Raw genomic sequence first — 11,667 nt, 5'->3', positions numbered from 1 at the left:
ACAAACCTAACACATTTACAGATTAGCTGTTAAATTTTAGCTCTGATACTGATGCAGACGAGAGAAATCAATTTATGACTGTGCTCTGAGTCACTCCCCAAAGAGCTTGGTAGCCTGGCTTATGTTAAGTAGCTCCTTAACTCTCAAATTAATATGATTTGTTGGGTTTGTATGATAAGCTGCGTTATCACTACAGATCTCTATGAACCAGTCCTGAAAAAACTCTTAAGTTCAACTTCAAACTTCATTCCTTTACTCACCAAGAGCTGTGTCCGGAGGTGGAGAGTTGCACCACTGTTAATTCTTGTACCACCTCTTTCATTCAAATGCTCACCAGCTAGATTTAGTCACTCTTGTGGCCTTCCAAATGTGATAGCCAGCTGTTCCCCCAATGTTTTCAATCCTTATGCTAAGATAAGTAAAGAACTTAACCAAATCAGCGAGAAAGTAAATAATTTTAGTTTCTAAAGTTTTAATCTAATTCTAATCTGAAATCTTTACAAAGTGTAACTCTTTTGCTGGATAGAAACCTGTAGGTTGATTGCATCCAGTAGAAAGCACATTGCTGTAATTGCTTCAAAACAGGCAGTTAATAACTGATTTAGCAATCTCAGCTCCAAATATATTGTCATGGTGAAACACATTTCATGCAGGTGGAATGAAACTGTTTAATTGACCATGCAGCTGAATTAAAAGGTATAAAATTAGACTTTCTCTGTGTAAATACATTTTTCTTTATTTAATTCCTTTTTAATATTGAGCAACAAACGCCACCCATCATTTCTAAATATAAGCTCCGCATATTCTGAGTCATTTCATATTCTTAAAAGAACCATGTGTTCAAAGAATATATAAACTCATAAAAGTCTAATTTAAGTGGATCTTTGTGGATGTGTGCTGGTTCGTCTGTGGAAGCTGATAGTCTCCCTTTGGATCTTGGGATCATGTAAGGCTCCTTATCTGAGACTTCACCTCTAGTACAAAGGGAGCCTTGAAGATCAAAAAGCCTCTTACAGCATATAATTCCAATAAAACTGATTCTGAGTAACAGCAGTTGGTTGCTGGGATTAAAGGAAAATCACGTTTGAAAGACTAACACTAACTCATTCGAAGAAAATAAGTAGCTTGTAGTTACTTCTTTCAGTCTAATATTCATCCTTTTCTCATTGACCAGAATGAGATTGAGATTCTAAAAGCAGAGAATGATCGTCTCAAGTCCAGTGGTAACGCAACACCAACAGCTACGCCTGTCAAGACAGCCCGACCCCCATCAGAGACCTCCAGCACCTCCTCATCCTCCTCCCGTCAGTCACTGGGGCTTTCACTCAATAACCTCAACATCACCGACACCATCATGTCAGGTCAGTTCAACGTCAGCACTGATATCTGGAGCACGTTGGTCTCAAGTCTCTGTGTAGACAAATGTCCACAGACTGCAGATTGTGCTGTGGCAGCATTAACTGAGTGAAACAGATCCTTCTTTTTAGTTTGACAAACATGAAAAGGGCTGTTAAATAATACCCCAGACTATATTTGAGTTTTTGAAAGGACAAGTTTGGCCTTTTGTCTTTGAGAAAGGTACATTCAGCCATTGTGAATTAAACCTCTAACTGTGGCATTGCAAGTGTGCAGCTGTTTAGATAAGCTGTAGGACACAGTTTATGGTCTGCAGCAACTCTCAAGACAGAAGTTTTTTTCTGCAGCATCAAGTTGGATTAGCTCTCTCCATACTCACCCCAGTAAATGTGTGAGAATCATGTTTGTGGAAAGAAACGATCCAGAGGAGCTGAAATGATGAAATAGCTGCTCTCTGGACTGCGAGGGCTCTGAACACAGCAGGAGCCTGTTGCACAAACACATGAACATGTTAAAAATCTCTATAGGCCTGCTCCATCTGAGAATTGAAAGAATTTTGTCCCTCTCACTCATCCTATAATTCACATAGAAGGCGCGGCACTCTCTGAAGATTCAGGCCCTCATTAATTGATGGAGGGCTGAGCCAAGAGCAGCGAGGCGTGGGAAGACGAGTAGGCCAGCGGGCCGTTATCATCCCAACACAGAGGCCCCAGCTAAAAGGAGCCAGCTGAATACAAAGTACTTGCTTCCCTCTCCAAAATGGAGCCTGGGAAAAAGAGAATGAAAAAAGATTTATGGTTCCACTTGTTAGTGGTGTAATTGTTGTCAAAGGTTAAAGGTAGGAGAAGTCAAACTTGCCCCAAGTAAAAAAAAAAATAAAATAAAAAGAAAAGAAAGAAAAGAAAGCCTACAGTACTTTATTTACTGCAGTGTTATTGTGTTTGCTATACTTAACTGTGTGCTAGCAGTGGTCCTCATTAACAATGGATCACATGACAACCAGAAAGTTGCACAGTCTATGTACAATCCAGAATATAAAATCCATCTGGCATTTACTTCTGTTGGAAGGATAATGGACTAATTTTGGATTCTTATGCCCATTTAACACTTTTTTACACAACTGTGAAATTTGTTAATTGAAATATTGTCAACAAAGAAATGTTTTGTTTGCCGCTGTTTGAGAATTGCCCAATTGTCAGAGGAGATGGTCGACTGAAGGTGATGTTAGTTTACTTCTTGACACCTTGATAGAATCTTTTACTGGCTGGACAACTTTTCAACAAACACCTAAAGAAATGATTTTTCATTTTAATTTTTTTTGTCTCTCCGTAGATTTAATTTCATTTCCTCACACATAGTTCTCCTTCCATTATCATTCAGCACACTCGCTAGAAATCATTCTGTATGAGAACATTGATTAAATGTAAAAGTAATTACCACATGAAAGAAACCCATTAGCTATCTTTTACTTTGGAGTCTGTTTGTCCATTTCCATCTATAATTTGCCAGGAGGCAGAATGACGGTGTTTGTAAAGGATCAAGGCTCTTGCAGATCAAAGTCAGTTGTGTTTCCTCACAGATATTTTGTTTTTAGATATTCTGCTTGACGACAGCTACGAGGGCAATCTACGTAAAGAAGGCCGGAGCGTGCGAATAGTGGTCACCATCAGCAGCGGGCCAGCTACTACAAAGGTTAGTGGGTTTTAAAGACTTCTCTTCCCTTCCAGCTAAAACTACTGGAATCGTATTTGACTTCTTTGCTTTTATTTCTCTTGCAACTCCTCAGGGCACACACAGCCAGGAGTACCTGATTGGCTCCATAGGTGTGAGTGGAAAAACCAAGTGGGATGTCCTGGATGGGGTCATCCGACGCCTCTTCAAGGTAAGCAATAAAGGGCTTTGCTAATAAATAAAGGCCATTCATTGAGGCACGTAAAAGGTTTTCACAACAGACCCTACCAATGAATCAAGGCATGTTCATTTATGTTTAAATCAGATCTAAGTTCTATTTTCATACTCAATGATATCAGAGTGCAAAGCTGTACCTTAAAACTGCTGGTCCAGATTGTAATAACTTATAATTTCACACGAAAGTAGTCACCGATTATACCCACAAGGACCCAGCATCATAACCGTACAGGATTCGGCTTGTCAGTGTTTACCTGAAATCTGCTAGATTTTTATAGCAATATATTTTTACTCAGCATAATCAGCAAATCAGAAGAGGCTTCGGGCTTCTTCTCTATTCTCTGTTGTAAAACTACTATCACTAAGTTTTAAACAAGGTCAAAAAACTAAAGTTTGTTGTTGTTGTTTTTTTTTTTCACTTGTGCCATTAAGTCTGATTTACTGTGCTGTAAGATCTTCACATAGACAACATACACAATTGATATGACAATGACTGTTAATCTTCTTGCATAACAGAAGTAGACTATTTACATAACATATTTTTAAGCTTGATCAATATTGCAGTTCTTTGTTTTTCACTGTCACCTCTCGCCCCTCTCTCCCTGCAGGAGTATGTGTTTCGGGTGGACCCTCTGACCAGCCTGGGTCTCAACTCAGACAGCATTGTTTGCTACAAGATGGGCGAAGTCATTCGCGCCCACGCCTCCGAAGTGCCTGAGCTGCTGCCCTGCGGCTACCTGGTGGGCGACAACAATGTCATCAAGGTCAACCTCAAAGGTATAGCAGCAAGGAAGCAAGGAGTTTCTATTCCAGCAGTGCAGATTATAAAGCCAGGTTTTTCAGAGAACCTGAACCTGGTAGTAGAGAAGTAGTAGAGGAGAAAACTGTGATTCTTACCCTGACTGTTATGGTGGTTTGTTTCAGTAAAGCCTTTATACTATTTTTAACAGTGTATAAATAATGCTTTAGCATAAAAATCATCCATATTTACCTCCTTTTCTTTCTACCTTCCCCTTACCAGGAGTGAAGGAGAACAGTATAGACAGTCTGGTCTTTGACACCCTCATCCCAAAGCCCATCATCCAGCGGTACCTAAACCTGTTGATGGAGCACCGTCGTATCATCCTGTCAGGACCGAGCGGAACTGGCAAATCCTTCCTTGCTGCAAAGTTGGCAGAGTACATCATTTCCCAAATGGGGCAGGAGGTCACAGAGCACAATGTGGCCAGCTTCAATGTGGACCAGAACTCCAGCAAGGTAGAAAAAAAAGCATGAGGTTTTATGCTGTTGTTTATGCTGCATTGCAGGGGTGATTATTTTGGGTTCACTTTGGCCTTATTTTCTTCTACATCACATCAATGATTCCTGCATTTCATACAATAATATATTCATTCTCTTCTAAAAAGTGAAGGGAAAACTTCCAAACTTGGTTTATACATGACTGGGTTTCATCAGTCTCTTTGCCTCGGCCTCAGCTTCTCCCTATATAATTATTGAATGCTGGGACAAAATTCTATGGATCTGGAAAAATCTCTATACGCTTTAATTCTGAGGGAATGCTCTTACAACCTGATAGTTTTCTCTAATATTTTTGATCATCCTCAGATATAAGGAAAAAACACTAGCACTCACAGTTTTTGATAACCCCAGTCATCATGATTTCCCTTATTTCAAGTTTCCTACGGTAAAGGTTTGTCCTGAGGGAGAAAGGTTTGAACAGAAGTGGGACATACAGTAAATGTAAACAGCTGTGTGTTAATAAATTCATGTGAAATACCGGTTTGAGGATAGTAATTTACTGCTAATGTAGATCATCCTTTCATTTGTTTTTGGTTTGCTTTTCAATATCGTAATCGTAATAGTATCGTTAAAAATTGGCACTAATTTTCCAAATCATACATTTCATTTTTAAGATCTAATCTTGAAGCCTTTCCATCCAAACCAGTGTTCACACATTAAAAGTTTTCTTTTCTCTCCAGGATCTGCGTCAGTACCTCTCCAGCCTGGCAGAACAATGTAACTCTGCAGAGACAGACACAGAGCTCCCCACTGTGGTCATCCTGGACAACCTCCACCATATTGGCTCCCTCAGTGACATATTCAATGGTTTCCTCAACTGCAAGTACCACAAATGGTGATTTAAAACTCTTTATTTTCTTCCTAGCACTTTCCTGTCAGTCACATCTTTCAGTCAAGTTAAGTCAGTTTTATTTCTTTTGGTCAAAATCATAATATATACATTTTCCTCAAAGGGATTTATAATCTATGCAACATACAAGCCAGAAAAGCCTTTAACAAAAAAACGATGACACATCAGGAAGGGAACAGGAAGTTTTCTGCTCGTCCAGCTGGAGCAGTGTTACAGCTGTGAGCAAGCAGGCAGTGATTCATAGGGAAGCTAGGCTGCTGTCTATCATTACTGATCTAGCAGCAACATCATGCAGCAGTTATTGAAGTGTCAGTCAAGTCGATTTTATTTGTATGGAATCCAGTCATACAAGAATTTATCTCAAGGCCCTTTTCAAATACATAATGTTTTATACAGACAAGTCCCACCAAGAGCAAGGAGTTGATGACAGTGACAGTGGCACCAGGGATATAATGAATAATGATTACTAAAAAAAAAAAAGTCATTATTATCAGTCAGTCATTTTGTCTTGTTTTGTCTGTTCAGCCCATACGTTATTGGGACCATGAACCAGGGAGTTTCCTCCTCTCCTAACCTCGAGCTGCACCACAACTTCAGGTTTGTGACAGGCTTGACCTGGACTGGAAGAGCCATCTTTGACCCCGATATGCTGTGGTTTATTCTGCCACTGTGTTGTGATATTAAATATTCTGCAATGACTGTGCTAGTTACTAGTTCCACAAAACCATTATATCCAGTTTCATCTGATTTGTATCAACTCACCTGTCAGATAATCTGTTTAATTTCAATTATCGATCAGAATATTATTTAGCAGTTTATTAACCAAAGGCATTCTTCCACACTGAGTGCTATAATGATTTAAACTAAAACAAGTAGAATTATGTACTGCCTGTTCCTAGCGTTGGATCATTGGTTGACAATGTGACAATTTGGCAAATATCAAGTCATTAGAGTAACCTTATCAAGAGCCAAGGAATAATTTAATGTGAATCCAATGTTGGAACGTAAAATAAACCCAAAAGCTTTTCAGTGCTGGTAGAATAACCTGCTTTAATATTGTGAGGATCTATCAGCTTCACTGATGACATTTTCCAACATTGTTGATCTGCACCACTGTAGGTGGGTGTTGTGCACCAACCACACTGAGCCAGTCAAAGGATTCCTGGGTCGTTTCCTTCGGCGGAAGCTGATAGAGACAGAGATTGATAAGAATATGCGAAGCAATGACCTGATTAAGATCATTGACTGGATCCCCAAGACCTGGCAGCATCTCAACGGCTTCCTGGAGGCACACAGCTCCTCTGATGTCACCATAGGTCATTACACACACACACTTTCTTCCTTTAGTGCTTCTTACCATTTCACCAATGCTAAATACGGCCTGGTGTCTTTCTATAGACTACGCTAATATTCTGTCTTGCAAACAAATCAGAACTCACTTAGGTCATAGATTACCTTCGGTCTTTCTGTTTTACATCTATCAAACACTTTAATGTTATCTGTGTCCTTTTGTCCCTTCAGGCCCCCGTCTCTTCCTGTCCTGTCCCATGGACGTAGAAGGATCTCGGGTTTGGTTCACAGACCTTTGGAACTACTCTCTGGTGCCCTACCTGCTTGAAGCTGTCAGAGAAGGGCTTCAGGTATGATCTATTATGAACTCTCTGGATCACCTGCAGCAGTAAGATTTATGTGACTTCTGTGATTTAAAAGGGATTCCCATAAACTGTTATCCACAATTCTCTGCAAATGAAATGTCTTACAGTTAAACAAAAAGTCAGTGACTCCCAGCAGACTCCCTGTGATTGACTCCCTTTGCCTCTTCTGCAGTTGTATGGTAAAAGGGCAGCATGGGAAGATCCATCCAAGTGGGTAAATGACACGTATCCCTGGAATGCTGCTTCACTGCAGCAGGATGGCCAGTCACTGCTCCAGCTGAGACCGGAGGATGTGGGGTATGACGGCTACAGCTCATCCAAGGAGGGAGCCTCATCCAAGCAGGTGTCTCAGAGTGACACTGAGGGAGACCCACTGGTGAGGAAGGCATAAAACACTGCTATACATTAATAGGGTGATTCTGTATGCATGCTGCAGAGTCATAGAGCTACTCAATTCAAGGTTTCTTGTTTCTATAGAAACCTGTGATATATACTACTTTAGCTTGTTAGAAAGCTAATTAAGCCCCTTACTGCAATAGATGGCCACACACAACCTTACCACACAGACACACATGCACACGTGTAGACTGTAAGATCAACCTTTGAGTGAGAGAAGACAAAGCACAGAAAAAGGCAAATGAGGGTGAATTAAATTCCATTGGGTGGGTTATTGCTATTATCTGTAGAGGAATTAAAGGGTAGTCATCCAAAAACAACTGGCTTGATAATGGAAGTGTGCTAGTGCCTCTGTGCTTCTATGAAGTGTGTGTGTGTGTGTGTGTGTGTGTGTGTGTGTGTGTGTGTGTGTGTGTGTGTGTGTGTGTGTCCAGTTTTAGTGCAGGTGTGCCAAGGCTCATTTTAGGAACACTTGAAGCACTTCACTGAATACAGCAGCACTGCTGCATTATTTAGACCATTAGCTCTGTTACAGGGATGAGAAACGCTGCTATGTTACTGTGGTGATTTTCCACAAGGTTTTATCGCATACACATTCCCATAAGTAAAAAGACTTTGTTAGATATTCAGTCAAAATATTATTAAAATTGCTGCTTATTAATGTAAATTGATGTGTAAGGCTGTAGTCACCAGCAGATTAATAAGGTTGAACTTTGCCCCAAACTGGAAACAGCTACAAAATTGGTTGTGTCTGATACTTACACAGTCTAGCAGCAACTCTAAACCATATTAACACCAAATATAGCATGTTTAGTTACATAAAAGCAGAGTGTGAAGTGGCAGTTTGCTGGTTTATAGGGTCTGTAGTGCTTGACTGTTAGGTGGCAGGAAGGAGTAACATCATAGTCTCACCAGTAGTTGCAAGGCAGATTTGTAAATCATTGGTGATCTAACAAGCCAAAACACGAAAGCAGCAAACTGCAGTTTCATCAAGAAATATGTGCTGCCAATACCATCAGACGCTGATGTTCTCGCACTACAGTATGTGTGTATTCAGTTTCCCAGGCAAAGTCTCTTATCAAATTGTTTGTCGTGTTGTGTTTGCAGATGAATATGCTGCTGCGGCTGCAGGAGGCAGCAAACTACTCCAGCACACAGAGCTGCGACAGTGACAGCACCAGTCACCATGACGACCAGCTCGACTCCTCACTGGAGTCAGCACTATGAGAGCGAGCAGCATGCTGGGAGACACCGGCCCATTGGATCCTTCAAATCTCTGTAGTACACAGATGTATAATATATGAAAAGTTTTATTATCCAAAATGGTATACCTGCCATTTCAGATAAAACACATATTTTTACATAATGACGGTGCAATATTAAATCAAATTATTCTGTGTTTTAAAGAGAGGCCACCAACCTGAGTTGACCAACCCCGATCATTGCTAGTTTATCTGGCAACCAACAGTGAAGTTGGCTGGTAATTTTTAATGGGTGTATAACGTTTAAAGAATACAACTTTTCATATATGTATAGGTGGATGTAGCTGATGAGGAAGTATAGTTCCTCTGAAGTTGACTTGCAAGGAGTAAATCACAGTTCCTGCTCAGCCATGGTGAGCCGCAGATTACTCCATTCATTCACCTTTTAGGTGTCAATCTGAGAGTCAGAAAAACAAAAAAGCAAAAGACAGCCAAGAGTTTGATGTGACAAAACTGGATTTTGTTTTTATTTTTTTTAACCCTGTTATATCTTCAGATGTTTACAATGGAGGGGCATGTTCTGTTGTTTATGTCTTTCCTTGTTTACAGAGGTGCTTCTCACAGTCACACACACAGACACACTTGCATAGTCATACGAATGCACTTACACGCAGGCAGCAGGAGGAGACTTACTTTTAATCAGAGGCTTTAATCAGTTCAAGCCCTTATCTGACCAACAGTCCAGCCTGCCAAAGTGTCCTTGAGCAAGACAATTTATCTCTGCCACCTCTGGGATACCTGATGTCCAACCCCACATACTGAGTGAGGCAAGGGGGCAGTTGACACGTTGAAGTGTTTGAAGTAAAGGTAGTGTATTGCCCTCTAGTGGCTGTATTGAAGGTTCCTCAAATATAAGCGAGGCAGTGAACAGCTGATTGCTGATCTGCATGCAGACATTGGGTTCATCACAGATCAGACTGATTTTGTGTTCAATAATGGTAGTTAAAGTCAAAACCCAGCTGTTTGCTGTAGTCAGCTGAACGGGCTCCTGACAAGTACTAATCTGTAGAATGGTTTAGGGCTAAAGGACTTTTTGACCAGTTGTTTACCACTATATCACCTTTTTGTATTTTTCCTTTTTCTAAACATAAGTTGTATACAGGAAACTTAGCACCTCCACAAAGACAACAGCAGTGGAAGATGTGAGACTTTTGTGTAGCCTTTACAGCCAAATTAGGAACACAAGACTAATATCGCTACATGCTGACACAGACACACATACACACAGCTCTCGGCCCTCAGCTCGGTCATCAGTTAAGCCTTGTGGTGCTGGTCTCCTGCCCTGAGCCTCGTCAGTGTCAGGCACTGCCAAGCCGCTCCTCGCTGGCCTGCATGCCAACAAGCACAATGAAAACCCATTTTCTGTGTGTCATCCAGCCACATTGCTACTGTGAAGAAAGAATGGACAAGTGCCAATGTTTTCCTTTCATTTACTTCCAAATGTGCGCACACACACACAATCATACACATACATACATCCCATCACGATGCAGAGCCGACTATGGTTGTATACTTATCTTAAGTTGTTCGGCTTCCTTTACTCATGTCAAGCATGTTGTTCACTTTAAAGGCACCATGGGTATAACAGGCAGTGCCATTTTTGATAATTTGCCAAACTTCTCCTGTAAACTGATCGTCCAATCATGTCTGTCACACTTCGGATTCCTCCACCTGTCTGAGTAGTGTATCTCGTAAATTGTAGTGCGGCTTATAAAAGTAAGTCTTTCCAAGAACAACAACCTAGGAGCAACGGTGTAAAGATCCAACAATGTTTATTAGCTCTGATGTTGCTGACCCATGTTATGTCAGAAAACTACAAACTGTGTTAACTCTACGGATTTGTAAAATTCTATCCGTGAGTATTGTAATCTACTGTGCTTTGCTCTGACATCTAAAACTCTTTGACCTATTGGCTCATATTCTATCATCACACCTCTGCTAATGCACCTTTCCATGCCGTCTAAAGAGGGGCTTGTTTCATTTTGAACACAGCCGAAGGTGTTGGCATTATCCCTGCACTATTCTTAGATTTAGAAGTTTAGACTCCAGTCCACATTACCTGAGACAGCTTGTAGCTTCATCCTTTAGCTGAGTAGCTATCCAAAGCAAAATTACCAGACTCTTGTTTTAAATCAGTTCAGCTAGAAAAAAATAACAGTGGCCTCATGAGCTAATGACAGCTGAATTTTCAAAATAATTACTTTTTTTTTTTTTTTTAAAGCAGGGGTGTTTAAAAAAAAAAAAAAAAAAGGAAAAGGTAAGCTTGACAGACATAGCAACCGTAACTATAGGGGGAGGGTTCTTCAGAAATGGTTGATTACTAAAACCTGAATTCCTGCAGAGGCCTGTGTGGAGAGTTGGTTGCAACAAGGAAAATCAGAAAGTAGCAGGAAAGCAGTAGACTGACTGCCTTCCTCCAATGTAACAGATATGAATCAGAGCTATCGCACTATTTGACCAATCAAAAGAATATCATGTATCTTTAACTGAATGATGCAAGCTGACAGTGTCTTGCTCAAAACTGGCTGTCACTTGTGTACCAGTCTTGTTGACTTCTGCAGCCAACTGAGATCCATGAGGTGCCAAAAAAGAATCAAAAGTATTTCTAAATCCAAGTTAGCCAGATCAGCTTGAGAGCTGATTAAGGGAACAATGAAACTGGTGCTTTCTCGCTGCCTTAAATTAGCAAAAGTTAGGGCGGCATCTCCCTGTCCCATTGGATATAGTGAGAAAAAGATGATGATGATAGTGATTTGCTTCCTACTATGTCAAAGATGCTGCTTCAAAAATACAGCCTCTTTTGTTGCTGATGGCTTCCTCTTCCTCCAAACCGCCCTTTCTTGTTTCTGACAGTTAATTATAAAAGAATTAATGCTGTATTTGAATTTAAAACTGACCAATATTGTAAAAACATTTAAAAGGGGTTGGGGTCATTTTTAGT

At 40.5% G+C, this 11,667-nt stretch overlaps 1 protein-coding gene across 4 annotated transcripts in view; it reads left to right on the top strand.

The window, feature by feature from the left end:
- nav3 (neuron navigator 3) overlaps positions 1 to 9,913 on the top strand; it is a 178,950-nt gene extending 169,037 nt beyond the window's left edge. For all 4 annotated transcript variants that reach the window (XM_029494728.1, XM_029494731.1, XM_029494730.1 and 1 more), the window contains 11 exons: positions 1,175 to 1,361; positions 2,951 to 3,048; positions 3,143 to 3,238; positions 3,873 to 4,041; positions 4,286 to 4,521; positions 5,244 to 5,398; positions 5,939 to 6,010; positions 6,533 to 6,729; positions 6,935 to 7,053; positions 7,241 to 7,444; positions 8,572 to 9,913. In XM_029494728.1, the coding sequence (XP_029350588.1) occupies positions 1,175 to 1,361; positions 2,951 to 3,048; positions 3,143 to 3,238; positions 3,873 to 4,041; positions 4,286 to 4,521; positions 5,244 to 5,398; positions 5,939 to 6,010; positions 6,533 to 6,729; positions 6,935 to 7,053; positions 7,241 to 7,444; positions 8,572 to 8,691 (1,653 nt within the window). In that variant the 3' untranslated portion in view covers positions 8,692 to 9,913. The remainder of the gene's footprint in view (positions 1 to 1,174; positions 1,362 to 2,950; positions 3,049 to 3,142; positions 3,239 to 3,872; positions 4,042 to 4,285; positions 4,522 to 5,243; positions 5,399 to 5,938; positions 6,011 to 6,532; positions 6,730 to 6,934; positions 7,054 to 7,240; positions 7,445 to 8,571) is intronic.
- The last annotated feature ends 1,754 nt before the right edge of the window (positions 9,914 to 11,667 follow it).

Source organism: Echeneis naucrates, chromosome 23, assembly GCF_900963305.1.
Source record: "Echeneis naucrates chromosome 23, fEcheNa1.1, whole genome shotgun sequence".
Taxonomy (NCBI): domain Eukaryota; kingdom Metazoa; phylum Chordata; class Actinopteri; order Carangiformes; family Echeneidae; genus Echeneis; species Echeneis naucrates.
The sequence above is the reverse complement of the archived record's forward strand: the minus strand, read 5'-3'. Positions and strand labels throughout refer to the sequence as shown.